Genomic DNA, 19,411 nt, shown 5'->3' with positions numbered 1-19,411 from the left:
GCACTCTGAACTCTGGGGTATAGAAGTGGGGACCTGCATGAAAGATCCCTGAAGTTTGTATTCTACCAGCTTAGGTTAAAACTTCCCCAAGGCACAAATTCCTTTCCTTTCTTTGGACGGTATTGCTGCCACCACCAAGTGATTTACACAAAAATTCAGGGAAGGGTCACTTGGAATCCCTATTCCGCCAAAATATCCCCCCAAGCCTTTTCACCCCCTTTCCTGGGGAGGCTTGAGAATAATATACCAACTAATTGCCTTAGCAATGTGAGCACAGACCAGACCTTTGTCTTCAGGACACTGAAATCAATCAGGTTCTTAAAAGAAGAACTTTATTTTAAAGAAAAAAGTAAAAGAATCACACCTGCAAAATCAAGATGGAAGGTAACTTTACAGGTAATAAAAAGATTTAAAACACATAGGATTCATAGAATATCAGCGTGGGAAGGGACCTCAGGAGGTCATCTAGTCCAACCCCCTGCTCAAAGCAGGACCAATCCCCAATTTTTGCCCCAGATCCCTAAATGGCCCCCTCAAGGATTGAACTCACAACCCTGGGTTTAGCAGGCCAATGCTCAAACCACTGAGCTATCCCTCCCCCCCACAATTCTCCTCTGGGCTCAGTTTCACAGTTACAAAAACAGGAATAAAATTACCTCTGTAGCATATGAAAATCCACAAGCTAAAACAAAAGATAACCTAACGCATTTCCTTGCCCTACTTACAATTTCTGTGGTTTTAGATGGATTATTCCAGGTATATTTTCAGAAGATGCTGTACCTGCTTGGCTTCTCCCTCCGCCGGGAGAGGGAACAACAAAAGAGAGCAACAAACAAATCCTTCCCCCACCAGATTTGAAAGTATCTCCTTTCCTCCTTGGTCCTTCTGTCAGGTGCCCAAGTAGTTTATTTGAACTGCTTAACTGCTTACAGATAAGGCGATTCAGTACAGCTGCCAAGGAGGGATTTTATGCTACACTTCCCTCTATATTTATGGCACACCTAAAGGCCACAATTATTACCCCAGGCACAAAACAGACCGATAATAAATTACAATGCTTCCCCCAAAGAGTTTGCAATCTAAAAACCAAAATGTAACAGATGGATGAGACACCTCTGCACCTCTGGACAGCACTTTGAGGTGTTGAATAAGTGCAAAAAATATTCATGTTAATAATGATAAATAATAATACATCAAGCTCTGACAGTGTGTTCAGTGCCGTATGATTTGAAAAGTATCAAACCAATTCCAAGGCAATCCAAAATCCAGGTCTCAAGAATTAATAATTGTAATAATATTGTTATCATGTGACCTGATTTTCAGAGCGGCTTGAAATCTATGAAAATCAGGCCAGCAGTTATAATTCAAGTGGAGGCCCGGATTTCTCCCTAAACTCATTGTACATGTCTCTTTTCAGTACTAGGGGCTAGTGAACTACATCTGGAAATCTTTGCATTTCTCACCAGGGAGAGAGAGAATTTCTTGCTGTGGAATTTAGTACATTGTCTTTCATTGTCTGCTACAGACTAGGGACTGAGTGGCTAGGCAGCAGTTCTGAAGAAAAGGACCTAGGGGTTACAGTGGATGAGAAGATGGATATGAGTAACAGTGTGCCCTTGTTGCCAAGAAGGCTAACGGCATTTTGGGCTGTATAAGTAGGGGCATTGCGAGCAGATCGAGGGATATGATCATTCCCCTCTATTCGGCATTGGTGAGGCCTCATCTGGAGTACTGTGTCCAGTTTTGGACCCTACACTAAAGAAGGATGTGGAAAAATAGGAAAGAGTCTAGCGGAGGGCAACAAAAATTATTAGGGGGCTGGAGCACATGACTTATGAGGAGAGGCTGAGGTAACTGGGATTATTTAGTCTGCAGAAGAAATGAGGGGGGATTTGATAGCTGCTTTCAACTACCTGAAAGGGGTTTTCAAAGAGGATGGATCTAGACTGTTCTCAGTGGTAGCAGATGACAGAACAAGGAGTAATGGTCTCAAGTTGCAGTGTGGGAGGTTTAGATTGGATATTAGGAAAAACTTTTTCACTAGGAGGGTGGTGAAGCACTGGAATGGGTTACCTAGGGAGGTGGTGGAATCTCCTTCCTTAGAGGTTTTTAAGGTCAGGCTTGACAAAGCTCTGGCTGGGATGATTTAGCTGGGGATTGATCCTGCTTTGAGCAGGGGGTCGGACTAGATGACCTCCTGAGGTCCCTTCCAATCCTGATATTCTATGATTCTATGAATTCTATAACAGACTATGGGCATACCTAATACAGGTGGCCACAGAGAAAGGAGACTAATGACATTTTGTTTCTTTACAAGCATCTGATTCTCAACAGCTTTGCTCCTTGTACAGTCGTGTACACACCTGTGCATGGTAGATGTAAAAGTGCTACCGTTCTGATCGGATCTCACTTCGGACAGCTGTAAAAGATTGCAAAGCAGTGGAGACTTCGGTCCAGGGTGTTTAGAATGTACTTGAGGACTATGTTGAGCTAACCATTGGTTGTCACTTTCCTCAGAAAAACCCAATCGCTTTCTGAAGGAGCTTTCAGATCTGAAAGCTGATGAAGAAGGAGTCGCTGTTTTTATGTGTCAGACTGAGAAAGCCGCACCCACGGTGACCTGGCGGAAGGGGATGGTCGAGCTCAAGACAAGCAAGAAATATGAGATCATCCAGAAAGGGCACATCCTGCAGCTCACTATTAATGCCTTAGAGAAAAGTGACAGCGACACCTACACCTGCGACGTTGGCGAGGCTCAGTCTAGAGCCAAGCTGATCGTGCAAGGTATGAACGGCTTGAATGCATGACCAAGTACTGCACGATTGACAGATGGCAGGAAGTGTGTGTGTTATAATTCTGAGCTCAACTTACTGGCAGCTGAGCAGCGTGAGTTAAGGGATGCCAAACGGATTACAGCCTAGAGGCTCATGTTTTCAAAAGTGGCTAGTGATTTTTGGCCCCTCCATTTTTTTTGGTGCCCAGATTGAGACTCCTTGAAGGAAGCTGACTTTCAGAAACTGCCTGAGCATTCACCCTTGAAAATCAGGCCCCTTTAAGGTGACTTGAATTGGGCACCCAGAATCACTAGTCACTTTTGAAAATTTAGGCCTGAAATGCTGTGGGTGCAATTTAAAAAATGGGCACGAGTATGTGTGTGTATATATGTGATTGATAGGATTTGTGGAGCCAAGGGGTGGTGGCGGGGGTGTGTGTGTGTGTGTGCACACAGGCCTGTATGCAGAGTGGCTGCTGCAGTCTTCAGGAAGTGGTAATAGCTGGAGAATCCTTCTGCTGCCACGGAAGAAGGATTTGCTTCTCTTGAGCCCTGTGGCAAACCTCTGTCCCAAACCTGTGCACTTGGGCCAGGCATAAGATACATACTTTTGGCCCATTGGTACATTTTATTCTGCGCTTTCAAATAGCTGAATTAATTTTGTACCCTTCTGTAATTTAGTGTCGGTTGTGCACTAATGCATACGAATTGGCCAGGTGAAGTGAGGCCTAATGCTTGACTCAGTGGCATTTCTTTGTCTGTCTGTAATGTGATAACATTCATGGGGGAGACGGGGCACACACAGATCTCCTGACCTGCGGAGAGAGTGGGAGGAGACAGTGGGAACCTTAGTAAGGGGGCAGCTGGAAAGGGGGAACTCACAGAGCCCTAGGTATGGGGAGATGGGAGATTTTTCCATCAGAATATCCTGATTCGTCAAAACCTAAACCCTCCACAGGAGTGCAATGAGTTTAGCCTACAGAAGCAATGAATTGTGTGACCTTCCAGGTGGCCAAACAAAGTGAGGCCTAAAACTCCTCTGTTTCTGTGTCAGTAATGCAATAACCTTCGAATATCACATCTGATCAAGTCTAGCATTTCAGAGAATGCTCTAGGCACCGCTGGGATGAGCTCTATTGATTTTGGAGATAGTCAAAAACAACAGAACTTGGGGAAAGCCTGATTTCCACATAGTGCTCCTTTTGGTGCTGCTGGCAGAGGAACATTGTGACATCAGAGGTAATTCAAGCAATCGTCACTCCCTCCATCGAGTTAATTTGCATGCTTCAGTCCCATTGGTGGAAATGAATGGTTGCTATGAGTCAACAGTGGGCCCTTGTTGCCAAGAAGGCCAACGGCATTTTGGGCTGTATAAGTAGGGGCATTGCCAGCAGATTGAGGGACATGATCATTCCCCTCTAATCGGCATTGGTGAGGCCTCATCTGGAGCACTGTGTCCAGTTTTGAGCCCCACGCTACAAGAAGGATGTGGAAAAATAAGAACGAGTCCAGCGGAGGGCAACAAAAATGAGTAGGGGGCTGGAGCACATGACTTATGAGGAGAGGCTGAGGGAACTGGGATTGTTTAGTCTGCAGAAGAGAAGAAATGAGGGGGGAATTTGACAGCTGCTTTCAACTACCTGAAGGGGGGTTCCAAAGAGGATGGATCTAGACTGTTCTCAGTGGTAGCTGATGATAGAACAAGGAGTAATGGTCTCAAGTTGCAGTGGGGGAGGTTTAGATTGGATATTAGGAAAAACTTTTTCACTAGGAGGGTGATGAAGCGCTGGTGGTGAAGCACCTAGGGAGGTGGTGGAATCTCCTTCCTTAGAGGTTTTTAAGGCCCGGCTTGACAAAGCCCTGGCTGGGTTGATTTAGCTGGGGATTGGTCCTGCTTTGAGCAGGGGTTTGGACTAGACGACCTTCTGAGGTCCCTTCCATTCCTGATATTCTATGATTCTATGAAACTGCAGGTCAGGGTTGAGGTGCTTTGACAGAATTGGAGGGTGTGGGGGTTCAGGACTGGAATAGCAGGGGCTGTTTCAGATCTGGAGCTATATTGACCGAGGCAGGGTGAGGCTGCAGATTTGCACTGAGACACCCTCCACACTACACCTGCCTCAGGCAAGCTTATGTACCTTTGCCCAGTCAAAACTGTTTTAGTTAATCTAAACGGTGCCCATTTGGTGGGGCAGGAAGAGGGATTCCTCAGCACCAAATAACGATTGTCAATGGGAAAGATGACCAAGGCAAGCAGCAGCATTAAGGTTTTCAGGTTAGGGTTAGGGTTACTGGAGGGAGTGAATGGTGATTGGTTGAGTTACCTCTGATGTCACAATGTTCAGAGGACCTCACGCACCTCTGATTGCAGCACCAAAAGGGCGCTATCCAGGGGAAATTGTTATTGAAACGAAACTGATGAAACAACAAAGAGAAGAAGAGGAACAGCTCAGATGACTTAACAGTACAATTTTAGGTTCCGTGGCAGTGTCTTGTAAAATTGCTACGGATTCAGGGATAGACACTGCATTCTTGCCCCTCTGTAGCAGATCGAGCACTCACCAGCGCAGCGCCTCCTGCTGGTCGTCCAGGAATTAGCTCGATTCCAGCACTCGGCGCGCCCCCTGCTGGCTGGTGTCTCTCCTGCCTCAGGCCCTGTGTCCCTCCTGGACCCTGGTGCCCCTTTCCCTTGGGGTTCTGCCCACCGCAGTGCCCCCACACTCTGGGTCTCCCTCCCAGGGGAACTCCCAACCCTCTAAGCCCACCTTGCCTCAGTGGCTACTGCCCATCGTCATCTAGCCCCCTTTCCCTGGGGCAAACTGCAGTCTGTGATGGCCACTCGTCACTGGCAAGGGGGTTGGACCCGCTGCCTTTCTTGGCCCAGCTGTCTCCCTGCAGCCCCAGTACCTCCTTTGGCCTTCAGCAAGGCCTCAGCCTGGGGACGTGCCAGGCCTGAGCTCCCCAGCTCTGCCTGCCCTTCCCCAGCACTGCTCTGCTTCAGGTACCCTGTGCTCCTTCAAGCAGCAAGGTCCTTCCCACTCCAAGGCTGGAGTGAGACTGACCCAGCTCCTCCGTTAGCCCTTATATTAGGGCCAGCTGTGACCTGATTGGGTGTGGCCATAGCTGTGGTTGCCCTTAACCCCTTTTCTAATTAGGTCCCAGCCATAGCCCTCTCCAAGGGCTGCTTTTAACCCCTGCTCTCCTGGAGTGGGGCAACTGCCGCACTACATCCTCCCATTATCTGCCAGTTGAGCTTACAAAAGAAACAGTGTGCAACCTTCTAGCTTTCCAAAAGCACCAAATTACCCTAAAATAGGGAGGACCCAGGGTCTTGCCTAAGATGTCGTACAGCATCTGTTGCACAGTGTGAAAGATTTCTAATGCCAGCTTTAAACAACTTTGTTGACCTATAAAATATTTGATTTAACCACTAGAAAGGACAATGTTATTAAGCTCAAATATATGACTGAAAATGTGGAACAAGCTTAGTCCATGAAAACTATGGGAGTACATTGGTTTTTGTGGTTCAATAACACTTCTTGAATTTCTGTTGTAATTCACATTGACATCCGGAATATCTTTATGTATATATAATCTTTTTTTTTCTTGTTCTTAGACTGATTTCCAGGACTGCTTCTTGTTTTTCCTTTGACAGATAAATTACTAACATAGTTCCCAAATTAAATCTCCATTCATCAGTGTGTTTGTCATTTGGCTGTTTACAGAGAAGTTGGAATCTGGCTGGTAGCACCGCTAAAGAAGAAGTTGTATGTGGTCTAGCAAAATATGATAAATCCAGACAGGGGTTTTGGGAACATCCATTCAATGAACCTAGATGTCCAGAACACATGGCATATTGAGGGCCTCATTCTTTTCTCAGGTCCATATAGTGGATTTCATTTCTGAAATTCTGGGGAGATTAAAATATTAGAATTGTAATTTTCCCCTGAGTGTGTACTGGAATCTTTACAAATCAATGACATGTAGCTTAGTGCCCTGAATTTGTCTTCATCCTGTTCTGGTGTGTCCCGTAAATGTTTATTTTCTCTGAATTCTTTGATCAATAACAGTGGAATTGTATTTAAACCTTCTGTACCAAGAATCGTGTTCCTTTTACAAAAGCACTTGTGCTGGAGGTCATGTCATTGGCATTCCCCTTTGCCTTTATTTGAACACAGGGATAGAAGCAAAGGAGTCCAGCAATTGATATGTCTGTGTTCCTTTCAGGCCAGAAAATACTAATAATCGAAGATCTTGAAGATGTTGATGTGGTAGAAGGAGAATCTGCCATGTTCAAATGCAGAATCTCTCCAATAGAATATAGCAATGTGCAGTGGTTTTTGGATAAAACCCCACTCCATACCAATGAACTTAATGACATCCAGTCTCATCCTGGAGGATATCACTTGCTAACCTTGAAAAAACTGTCACTGAAGGATTCGGGGGTCATTACCTTTGAAGCTGGTGATAAGAAAACATCTGCCAGTTTGGTTGTTAAAGGTAATTCAAGCATAAAGGCCGCAGGAAAGGATAAAGAGAGTACAGGCCAGCACTGGGTAGTGGTATATGTGTGCAGATGCAGAGATAGCAGTAAATGCTATAAATTAGGTCCTGTGATATGAGTTCTTTAGTTAGAGAAGTCAGTATTGAGAAACAAGGGAGAGAGAGAGAGAGGCAAGTGGAGAACGACAATGAAGCCACATGACCTGAATGTAATGAATTCAGGATCCATACTGTGTACCTCTTGGAGTCATAAAATAATTCTTCAGTACGCAGAGCTGAGTAAAATACTTGGTTTCTGCTGCACCAAATTGAACACTTTTTGAAGAATCACATGAACAGTTTTGAAGGGTGAAAGTTTGCACCGTTTTATAAAATTGACATTGTTCTGCAGAATGGGCAGCTGATTTCAGAAAGCAAAAAGCCGCTTTTACCAGCAAAACCCTGGCATTTAAGTGGCAAAAACTTGTGACGATCTGCTGGCAGAAACCAGTTTCTGATTCACTTCTTTAAAAACCACTGAGAAGCCAAAAGTCTACAGTTGATTGGTTCTGACAAATTTGCATTGCCATGTGCTTCGTATCGGATCAGTTTTCTCACTGTGCACATGTACACTTATTGTTTAGGCAGAAGCATCATGCTGTGCATTTTTCATATTGAAGAGGATCTAGGGGAATTTTCCTGAACTAGTGAAATTCATGCTTCTCCCTAGTTAATGTTAAACCATGCCTGGTCTAGATGACTTATCCCTGATTCATATTCTTCCACAGAGACATTTGGCCCCTGGATTTTGCCATACTGTACCAGGCATTTTCAAAACCATGTCTACAGGTAGAAAGCCCCACTATAAGGGCTTAATGCCTCCCACCCCCAAATTGTTCTTTTGCAATAATGACGTTGCAGAATATTGAACCATATCTTTGGTATAAATAATCACATGTAAGGAAAGTGCTGCTCCCCTCCCTCTGAAAATCTCAGACAAGTTTTATGTGATTCTAGAGAAACCCTGCATCATTACAAAGGAGCTTGCTGATGCCAAAATCTTTGAGGGAGAGGATGCCTTTCTTCATTGTGAAACCTCCAAATCAGACAGCCCGGTAAAGTGGTGCAAAGATGGGAAGACCCTTAGAAACTCCTCTAAGTATAAGATCAGCCGGTCGGGATTTGAAGCCACGCTTGTCATTCGTGGGACAGAAGAGAGAGACAGTGGCAGATATGAGTGTGAGGCTGGAACAGCTAAAAGTAGTGCAGTTGTCACTGTCAAGGGTAAGGAAGTTTGGAGTGATGCTGCCTAACATAAAGGTCAAAATAACAATTTAACACCTGGCTGCAACTGAACTGAAAATTAACTCCATCTCTTCACACTGTAATGCAGGATATGTTCTGACTAACTCAGCTGGACAGCCTCCAGGCAGGTGAAAGTGTAAAATAGACAAAACATTTATTCTGAGATTGAAATGAGCTTCGGAGTGCAAGGATAGGCAGGGGCTGGAGCTGGGTGTAGTTTGCTGAACTGAAAGGAAAATACCCTTCTCAGTTATGCATATTGATTTTCAGTCAGCTTCCTTATGTGTACTCATCTCCCATGAATGTCACTGAGTCCTCCAGGTACGTGGGGAGAGCACCATTTAAAACTGAGGGAGTGCAGGATTTTGCCCTAAGAATGGAAGGAAGAACTATCTTAACAATGTGACGAAGGAGAGCTTTGTAGTTGTTACTCATCTTCATTTGTTCGTTATGCTTTTCTACCACACTAGGGGACTGATCCAACTCCCATTAAAGACAATAGAAACACTCCCATTGGTTTCAATAGGAACTGGCTCTGACACTTGGGGGGAGAGGATTTTTTTATCTCGAAAAAGAAATGCAATGTTTTATGTTACACAGCAGCTACAATAGATTTGAAATTTCTCCTCTTGAGTGTTAAAGGATTTAAGCAAATGGATTCAAGAGATCCCCAGTGGAACAGTAGATGTAGATGGCCCATGGGATAAGGACACATGCTATAACACATTGTACTGCCATGCCCCGTCCAGCTATGAACCCATGAAGTTTACTCAAGAGTTCCAGAATGATGAAGTGGTAGATAAAGGCAGGGCCCCGTGAAAGGTGCGTGTGCACCGAAGTAGGGCTGAAAGTGGAACGGAGGAAAGGAGCTATCGTTCTTCAGCCAAGCAACTAGTGTGTGAAGAATCAGAAAGTGTAAGTGCCGCGCTGCACATTCATAACCTTGGGCTAGAAGACAGTAGTGAACACGTTTGTGAAAACAGAGACCATCAAGCGACAGCACTTTCTACTGTGACTGATCTGAAGCAGGAAACCCCACCAGATGTTTCCTCTTTCCTCTTCCACAGTCAACACTAACAGAAACTTTGGATGCCACCTACTCTTCACTAATTCACTTTGCAGTCTGAAATCACTGTTTCGGACAGAGACTGTGTGGGAATCTTCAGTGGGACTCTTTTATTTATCTGCTCACCTTTCTCTCTGTGTATGCTTTGCAGTGTTTGCTACGTTAGTACATCTTCATGTCTGATAAAAATGTGTCCATCTTCCTATAAGGAGAAGGGATCCTTGACTGGGAAAACTAATGTGTCAGCTATTGTTTGTCATGCTGTTTGTCCTATCCTTGTGTTCTCTTTCTGTATATATTATTTTATCTTGCTAGTTCTCTTTTTTTATATGGCAATGGGCTAGCTCTGAACATCTGTCCAGAGTGTAGTCCAACTTCTCACATCCCTGACTGACATCTGCAAAATGTGGTACTAGAGAAAGGATACCTTTAACTAACCGCAATGACAAAAATGCTGTAAAACAGTTCCCCTCTTCTGTGCATTCAGTAGTTCACAGCATGAAGCAGGCATGCAAATAGCGATACAGGGGAGTTGAAGGTGTCCAGTTTCTCTCACGATTGGGCCCGTAGAGAGTCTCCACATTACGAGAGGCCAAGATCTCATGCTATTAAGTGTTTAAACCATTTAAATAATATTTTTGGTGTTATTAATAATATATTGCACGGACAGCTGGAGATGGATTATTGGAATCTAAGCACTTTTTCATCCTGGCATTCTGTGATTCTACATCTTACGTGAAAGGGCTCATGTGGGATGAAGCAAAAAGGGGAAAAGTGATTTCCAGGCACTCTTGTTTTCTTCAATGGTCACACTCTGCAATTCTACATTTTTAGCTCTGCCAGTTCGTTTCAAACGAGAACTCCAGAATGAGGAAGCTAAAGAAGGAAGTCAAGTCAAACTGACCTGTGAGCTGAGCAAACCTGGCATCCCAGTGAAATGGACAAAGGGAGATACAGTTCTACAACCCAGTGACAAGTATGAGTTAAAGCAACACGGCACTGTTGCAGAGCTCATTATTCAAGATGCCAAATCAATAGATGCTGGAGACTATAGCTGCAGCACCGGAGAACAAGAGACAACTGCTCGGGTGAAAGTAAATGGTAGGCAGAGCTGGTAGATTTCAATTTATTTTACTTATGCAGTACTTAATACATGTGCTATAATTTAACAGCAGTTCTTCATTATAGAGGGGCCAGTTATGTGTCCATAGTTAAGGTTTAACAATAATATATGTACTCAGTAATATCTGAATTGCTTTAGTGCAGTTTCACATTACACTAAAGCAATGTGGGTGATTTATCCCCTGTTGTCCAGTCCCAGCTTCTGGCATTTGGAAGTTTAGGGACACCTAGAGCATAGGGTTGCATCCCTGACCATCTTGGCTAATAGCCATTGATGGACCTATCCTCCATGAACTTATCTAATTCTTTTTGGAACCCAGATATACTTTTGGCCTTCACAGCAATGAGTTCCACAGGTTGGCTGTGCATTGTGCAAAGAAGTTCTTCCTTTTGTTTGTTTTGTACAACTGAAAGGAATTTGCACTTGTTCCACACCCAAATACACCACACTGCCAGTCACAAGTCCAATAATAATAATAATACTTCCTCTTAGTTTCAAACATACTGGCCATCTTTCTTGACTGCTGTTGAAAGGGTAGACCATATCAGAGCATTGTCATATGGGAGTGGTGGACATGGTCTGTACACAATATTGATCACCTCTGGTTGTATATTTTAGCTCTGCCAGTCCTTTTTAAACAAAACCTGCAGAACACAGAAATGGAAGAGGGGAGCACCGTAGCTTTGCGCTGTGAGATCACTAAACCTGATGCCCGAGTGGTGTGGAAGAAGGGAGGAGCCATACTCCAGGAGAGTGCCAAGTATGAGCTGAAGCAGAAGGGTTGTGTGGCAGAGCTGCTCATTCACAATGCAGAGCTGGAGGATGCTGGAAGATACACCTGTGATACTGGAGACCAGCAGACGACTGCTCAAGTCAAAATCCACGGTAGAGGTTTTCATCACTTTCTGTTGTTGTTATTAATCATGTTTATTATGGTAATGCCTAGGCACTGACTAAAATGGGCACCATTGTGCAAGCTGCTGAACAAACACAGAGGGGCCAATAGACCCTGCCCCAAAGAGCTGATAGTTTAGATAGAGAAGTCTGATGACGGGTTGGGGGTAAGGACATAGTACATAAGCAGAGCAATCGGTGGCAAACATTGTGTTAGTTCCAAGATTTTCTGGGAGGGATGTGAGAGGTTAGTTGGCAGCTTTAAAATACAAAGACAAAAGAAGGGAGAGGGAATATTGAAGGGAAGGGGATGGTTGGGCAAGGAAGGAAAGAGGGAGGCTATGAGGAGCAGATGTGGAGTGATGCTGAGGTGAGGAGTCCATGAGAGAGGGCTGGAGCAAACCGCCAATCAGCACAAGGCAGCAAATGTCCAGTCAAACCTGTAAAAAGTATTTTGATGACATCGCCAGTGTTCAAAGTCCCCGACTTAAACAGCTTCTGCAGAGGCTCCCAAGAGTCCTAACAGGTTGAGTCTCTGGCTAACTCCTCCCTGCAATTTTTCTCACCAAAGCCACATATCTGGAGGGAGGAGGGCCACTGCATAGGGTCTTAGTGGGCCCCAGAGCAGGGGGCCTCCCCTGCACAGTTCGGGATCTGGAGGTCGGGTGGAGGGTCTGAGGGAGAGGCAGACCAGGCTGGTCCTGCTTTTCTATTGTGTTCTCTAGGTAACCCTCCTATCCAGGAATATCACTCAAATGATCTTTTGTTGACAACATAATATCTGTCAATGGCTTTGAAATAATTATTGCAGTAAAACCTCTTTTCTGCTCTGGAGTAAGGCACTAGGCCGAACTCGACAATCTAGCTGAAAGGCCCTGTGGGGCAAGATGTCTGATTTTAAAGAACAGGGAGTTTTTGCAGGGAGTTAAAAAGCAGGTTCTTTGGCAGAGTAACTGCTTGGCAACAGTTATTTTAAATTGTGTTTAATTCTTTCCCCGCCCTCCAAAAATTAATTGTGTGCGAATGAATATGCCAATTTATCAGCTCTGGAGACAGACCCCGCCATTTATCCAGGCTTTTCCTTACGTCCCAGCTCACTTTCCCCTTTTATTTAGCCTTTCGCCCATGCCATCCTTGTCAATATCCTTATAAAGTCATGGCACTGAAAGAGAGTCATGTAACTGTTCCTTGTCTCAGTCTACGCCATATACAGTGCAACCATATTACGTGGATGCACATCATATAAATGCCTGCTTCCTCCTTCAGCCCTGCCTGCACTCATCAAAGAAGAACTGAAGAACTTGGAAGCCACAGAAGGTGGAACAGCCACTCTGTGCTGTGAGCTGAGCAAAGCCGCTCCAGTGGAGTGGAAGAAGGGGCCCAAGGGGCTCAGGCCAAGTGGCAAATACAGAATGAGACAAGAAGGCACCATTGCTGAGCTGGTCATCCATGATCTAGATCTGAAGGATGCTGGAGATTACACATGTGTGTTTGGAGATCAAAAAACCACAGCAACCTTAACAGTGAATGGTAAAAAGTCATAAAAAAAATGACACTCCTGATAGTTTTCTCCCTCCCCTTTTACTTATTTCCTAACAAAATTTACCTGTGCCCTACTTGTCTTCTCTTTGTTCTTCTTTGCACATCGTGCTGTGCCTCCTATGTCCATTTGTCCTCTACCCTGACAGAATTCAGTGCATGTGTGTGCAATATAAAGTCTTCTAAAGAACGCTAACCAGGCAAAAAGCATGCGCGTATATTTTACTGAATTGGTCCTGAAGCATGAGACCCCTTGGGCAATTATCAACCTCTCTGTTAAGGGGATTAAGTACAGTCAATCACTTCCATGATAGTACAGTCAATCACTTCCTCTGTTGACAGTCACAAAAGTCTTGCTTTACTGGGGACTTAGTTTTCAGGTGGCTTGTTCTCTGGGTTTCAGTTGTTTGCAGCTAGACAAATGGCAGATCATGCTTGGTGTAAGAGTGTTGTGGTGAGGCCCATGGCATTAAAAAATAAATTACAGTTCAGTCATTGCCCGAGGAAGACACTTCACAGTTCTGAGTTTGTGGCATTTGGATGAAATATTTGTTCGTTTTGTGTCCCTCAGCCCTACCCGTACGTTTCAAAAAGGAACTGAAGAATGAGGAGGCCACCGAGAGTGGAACAGCCACACTGCACTGTGAGCTGACCAAGGCTGTTGACTCAGTTGAGTGGTTGAAGGATCAAAAGGTGCTGAAACCAAGCGGCAAATACAGGATGAGGCAGGAAGGCCGCTTTGCTGAGTTGATTATCCAAGACCTAGATTTGGCAGATGCTGGAGATTACACTTGTGTGTGTGGCGACCAGAAGATAACAGCTGCTTTAACAGTGAATGGTAAATGTGCCCAAAATTAAATAGGTTGTTTTATATTTATCTCCTTTGTGGAACTCAAGATGTTGGCATTCAGCATTCACACTGATCCATGGCTGCTCCTCTGATCCCTTGTTCGCTGCAGTTTTGGAAAGAGGACTCATATCCTCAGCTTTGTGGTGACACTGGGTCACCTTGGTAAAGAACATTCCCCCGTGTGGTATTGGTTTGCCACAGTCCAGCTATGTTCCCTCATTTCTTTTCCTTCTTTATGCACAACTTATTCTCATCCTTATTGCTACAAGCTGTCTCCGTTCTAGGAATGATGCACATGTATTTAATTGTATATTTTACTTAGTTTCCTTCTTTTAGGGCTTTGAAATATGTGATTGGAAAAAAATGGGTTATCACAATCTGATGACCCACAAAAAAATCCTACTCACTGCATTCTGGTTCTGATACAGTCTCTGTCTATATTGCATTCTTCAGCCTTGCCTGCATTTTTCCAAGAGGAACTGAATAACAAGGAAGTTTCAGAGGGTGAGACAGTCACTCTGCACTGTAAATTGAGCAAGCCCGCCCCAGTGGAGTGGAAGAAGGGACAAAAGGCTCTCAGACCAAGTGAAAAATGCAAAATAAGACAGGAGGGTCCCTTTGCTGAACTGTTGATCCTTGATCTGGATTTGATGGATGCTGGAGATTACACTTGTGTGTGTGGAGAACAGCAGACTACAGCGACCTTGACAGTGAATGGTAAAAAGAAACACGCAGCAGATGTCCCAAATAAAACGATATAACTCTATAATTTCCTCCCCTTTAAAATTCCTTTTCCAATATAATGTTTTATCCTCACCTTCATTCCACCCCCGGTATCCCTGTGTATTTAATTTCTTTATCTTTCTTTGCATTCTCCCTCTTGAGAGCTGCATGTAATTGCATTCATAGGCATTATATGTACAAATATCAAAGATAGTATAGACACCTAAATGTTTCTTTTCCCCAACTCAAATATAAATTCAGTCTAGTCTTTTGGTCTGTATGTGGTGGTTTGAAAGTTTTTCCTTAGGGATTGTGTTATAAAATGGGACTATATTATCTCACTTCAAATTACGTGGAATGTTGGGTCTGTGTTCCTACGGTGACCAGATCGTAATCATCATCTTATGCCATTACATAGAGGATAGTTTAGTGAAAATGATCGATTTTTTTTATGCTATTGTAGATTCTGTCACTTAGTTTGAATTGTTTCTTGGCCCCTCTAAAATATTTTAGTGCTGCAAAAAGTTGACACCATGGTTTCTAGTTATGGTCCCTTCTAAAGAGTTCTGTTTTAGAGAAAACACAGACACTAATCTGCATGGGTATTATTTATGTCAAGGGAAAACATTTTGGGCCTGATATTGAAAAGCGGCCTCTCATTATACTCCTGTGATTTTGCTGAGACAAATACTAATGGTTATGTAGCATTTTGATATATAATCACCTGATTTTTATCAACCGATCAGATTGAAAGATGTTGAAATGCTATAAAATAACCCTACTCAATTGAGGGCACAAAATCAGAAGCCCAATTGAGACCTTTTTCTTTAAAAAAACCCAGTCTTTGGGGCTACAGTGACAGCACTGATTTAGATAACTAATAGAGGAGAGCATTCGTAGTTCTGAGTTTCTCCGCTCTGATACCCTTCTGTCCATATCACATTCATTCTGCAGTTTTGCCTATACTTTTCACCAAAGAACTGAAGAATCAAGAAGCTACAGAAGGTGAAAGTGCCATTCTGCACTGCGAGCTAAACAAGGTTGCTCCTACCGTGGAGTGGAAGAAGGGACACAAGATCCTCAAACTGAGCGACAAGTATAAAATGAGACGGGAAGGTGTTGTTGTTGAGTTGATAATCCAAGACCTAGAAGTGACAGATGCTGGAAATTATACCTGTGTGTGTGGAGACCAACAGACCATGGCGGCTGTAACTGTAAATGGTAAAAGAAGCAGCATGCTAAAAATAATTCCATTTTCCCCTCCATTGCTTTGGATAGACTTACTCCTTTCCTGATGTAACCTATAGGCCTTTTTCATCCCTCGCTAAGGTCCTGATCCAAAGCTCATAGAAGTCAATGAAAAGGTGCTCACTGACTTCAGTCAGGTTTGGATCAAGCTCTTACACAGACACAAAACAGTGAGAATAGATGAGAATCGGACAAACCCATAAGAATGGGACCCTGCATAGCCAGAACTGCTGCTGCTTTTCTGTTTCCAGGCCATTGTTTCTTCACTGGAAGTTTCTTTGTTGGAGTTACTGTTCTCCTCATGCTCCCAATAAGCTGTTAGCTTAGTAAGGCCTATAGCCTGACTCATATTTAGGCTTTACAACACACCGAACAGTTACATCACTGCATCCCATTCTGTCCTTAAGAAAAATTGATTCTTTCCCTGTGCTCCAGCTTTGAGACAGAAAAGTGATTACATACAGTCCTGTATGTAAAGGGCATTGCTGTAGAGTTCCCATGCTCTCACAATGAGAGCGGGTCAAAACTTTTCATGTGGAAAGTTTTCCCACTGAAAAATATAGTTTTGCTGAAACAGACATTTATTTTTATGGGGAATAAGGTCAAATCAGGTGAAATTTTTTTTTGTTTCCTTCAGGATATTTCTAAACAAAATTTCCTTTTCAAATTAACATTTCAAAATGAGGCTTTGTTTTGTTTTGATGTAGAATGTCATTTCGTTTTATGTAGAAATCTCAGGCTGAAACAAGAAAAAATTCATTTTGAAACTTCTCATGGGAAAACCAAAATGTTTCAACTGAAAAGTTTTGAATGAAGATTTTTTCATTTGAAATTTCATAGGGGAAAATATGGTTTTTTGACCTGCTCTTCTGATCCTCTTGTCCACTTCCTTCTGTAATGATTTGTGACGATTGTGAGGCTTCTGCTCCTTTCTACAAATACTGCATTTCTGGGGATGGGGGTTATCTTATTATCTATTTTTTTCTCATATTGATTATATGAGAGCAATGAAGCTGGTCTAATGACAGCTGATGGTCCAGTTCTGATAACTCAGGAGGAATTAACTGGAAAATGAGGGGAACATTTAGTTTTGACTTTTCCCATTTTTAAATCCAACTGTCCTTATTGCTGTCCCTCAGTCCTGCCTGCATTTTTCAAGGAGGGATTGAAGAATAAGGAAGCCTCAGAAGGTGCAACAGCCACTCTGCACTGTGAGCTGAGCAAAGTCCCTGTCCTCGTGGAGTGGAAGAAGGGGCAAAAAACGCTCAAACCCAGTGAAAAGTACAGAATGCGACAGGAAGGTGCCATTGCAGAGCTGTTGATCCGTGACCTGGATGTACAAGATACAGATGATTATACCTGTGTGTGTGGAGACCAGAAGACCTCTGCTGTCTTGACAGTCCATGGTAAACAAAAATTCCACCTTACAAGAGAAATATTCCAGAGAGCTTCACTCCCTTTGGAATTCCCTTCCTGACCTGTTTTACTGTTAGTTTTCACCTTTCCTTTTTTTTCTTTCTATAGTGCCCATCTGTTTTCATTTCACCTCACCTTGTCTCTTGGTATTAAAATAATCTTCCTTATTGTGAACTAAAGGGGGGTACAGATGCCTTCCTTTTCTAGATCCATTTTGTGTTTTTACAGAGTAAAAACTTTATCTGTACTTAGTAAGGCCAACATTTTCTAGGCCCCTAAGAATGTACTTAGGCTCCTAAATAAAACTGGCCTGATTTTCAGAGGATTTGAATACTCGCAACTCTGATTGAAGTCAATGGATTTCAGTGCCTGACTTGAGGAAACCATATCTGAAAATTTTGGCTTCCATTTGGTTATGGGCTTTTTGGAGAAATCAGACTCTCAGGATTAAATGGTTCCCTGTATTTCTTGGGGGTAACAATGATATGTGCTAATGATGAAATTACAACATCCAATCTGATGGGTGCCGATGGTAACTTTATTGTTAGTTTTGCTGTCATGAGCCGTTGTCCTGGAACTAGGAGTGCTGGGAGTACTGCCGCACCCCCGGCTTGAAGTCAAAAGCCAAATACATGGTTTCCATGATTTTCATCATCAGCACCCCCACTATAAAAATTGTTCCAGCACCCCTGGTGGTGAGTGATACAAAACAGTCTTAATTACACTGTCAGCGGTGTTAATTTATTTATAGTGCTGATCAATGGGTAAATCTTAAGAGACTCTGTTCAGTTTAGATAAATCTCAAAGTTCAGATGCTTTCGAAATCATAGTTTAACCTTTGAAGCACGTCTATGTCCTGTCCCCTTTCCCTGCATTTTATTCCTTCCTTCTTTCTCCCAACCCAAACGCAGTCTTCTCTTTCACACCAAGCCCACGCTTCCTTTTCACCACAATCGATCTTCTGCACAGTTGTTTATAAGCCCATTAAAAACCTTATTACCGATTGTTTGAATACTTCTCAAGAAAGGTATTTTTGATACTGAACTGACAATTATCATGTTCTGGAAGTTATGTCTTAATGCCATACATATGGTTAGGCTGCTAAATTAATATCTAAAGAGACAAGGTGGCTGAGGTAATATTTTTTTATTGGGCCAACTTCTGTTGGTGAGAGAGATTCTGTGTAAGATCGAAAGCTAGTCTCTCTCAACAACAGAAATTGGTCCAATAAAAGATATTACCTCACCCACCTTCTCTCTCTAATATCCTGGGACCGACACAGCTACCACAACATTGCATAAATCAAGATCTAGTAATTTAAAAGAAAGGTATAAATTAAAGTCTGAGTTTATGGATTCTGATGCACTTTCTGTCCCTATTACATCCCCCAGCCCTGCCTGCACTGTTCAAAAAGGAACTCAAAAATGAGGAAGCCACAGAAAGTGGGACAGCTACTCTCCACTGTGAGTTGACCAAAGCTTCTCCAGTGGAGTGGATGAAGGCTCAAAAGGTGCTCAAAGTTAGTGACAAATATAAAATGAGACAGAAGGATGCCATTGCTGAGCTGACAATCCATGACCTGGATGAACAGGATGCTGGAGATTACACTTGTGTGTGTGGAGACCAGAAGACCACTGCATCCTTGACAGTGCATGGTAAAACAAAAAATAATCTGAGATTTTCTACAATGTCCTCTATGATTGCGATTAGGGTCACAAACTGATCTTGATATCATCTGTCATTTTATATTGCTAATGTATTTATAACAACCACTATGAATTTTCTTCACTTAAAGTCCATAATTTGGGTTTGGTATAACGTTATGGAGGTTTTTCTGCTCCTTTTTGTCATGTTAATAGAATTTGGGGTAAATAATGAAGTCATGGTAAAATTACATGCAACAGTTTGAGTTTTCCCCTTAATTCATTTCTTTAATCATATTACTGAGATTTCATTTATTTTAATAGGTAACTTGAGAGAAGATGAGTGGGA

General features: G+C 43.1%; 1 protein-coding gene across 1 annotated transcript in view; it reads left to right on the top strand.

Moving 5' to 3' along the window:
• OBSCN (obscurin, cytoskeletal calmodulin and titin-interacting RhoGEF) overlaps window positions 1-19,411 on the top strand; it is a 289,193-nt gene that overhangs the window by 117,343 nt on the left and 152,439 nt on the right. The window contains exons 40-48 of the mRNA XM_074946416.1: window positions 2,518-2,784; window positions 10,461-10,727; window positions 11,368-11,634; window positions 12,910-13,173; window positions 13,754-14,020; window positions 14,486-14,749; window positions 15,710-15,976; window positions 17,143-17,409; window positions 18,811-19,074. Coding sequence (XP_074802517.1) covers window positions 2,518-2,784; window positions 10,461-10,727; window positions 11,368-11,634; window positions 12,910-13,173; window positions 13,754-14,020; window positions 14,486-14,749; window positions 15,710-15,976; window positions 17,143-17,409; window positions 18,811-19,074 — 2,394 coding nt within the window. The remainder of the gene's footprint in view (window positions 1-2,517; window positions 2,785-10,460; window positions 10,728-11,367; window positions 11,635-12,909; window positions 13,174-13,753; window positions 14,021-14,485; window positions 14,750-15,709; window positions 15,977-17,142; window positions 17,410-18,810; window positions 19,075-19,411) is intronic.

The sequence above is a fragment of the Natator depressus genome, chromosome 2 (genome assembly GCF_965152275.1).
Source record: "Natator depressus isolate rNatDep1 chromosome 2, rNatDep2.hap1, whole genome shotgun sequence".
NCBI classification, from domain to species: domain Eukaryota; kingdom Metazoa; phylum Chordata; order Testudines; family Cheloniidae; genus Natator; species Natator depressus.
Note: the sequence above shows the minus strand (reverse complement) of the source record. Positions and strands in the feature narration are given on the sequence as shown.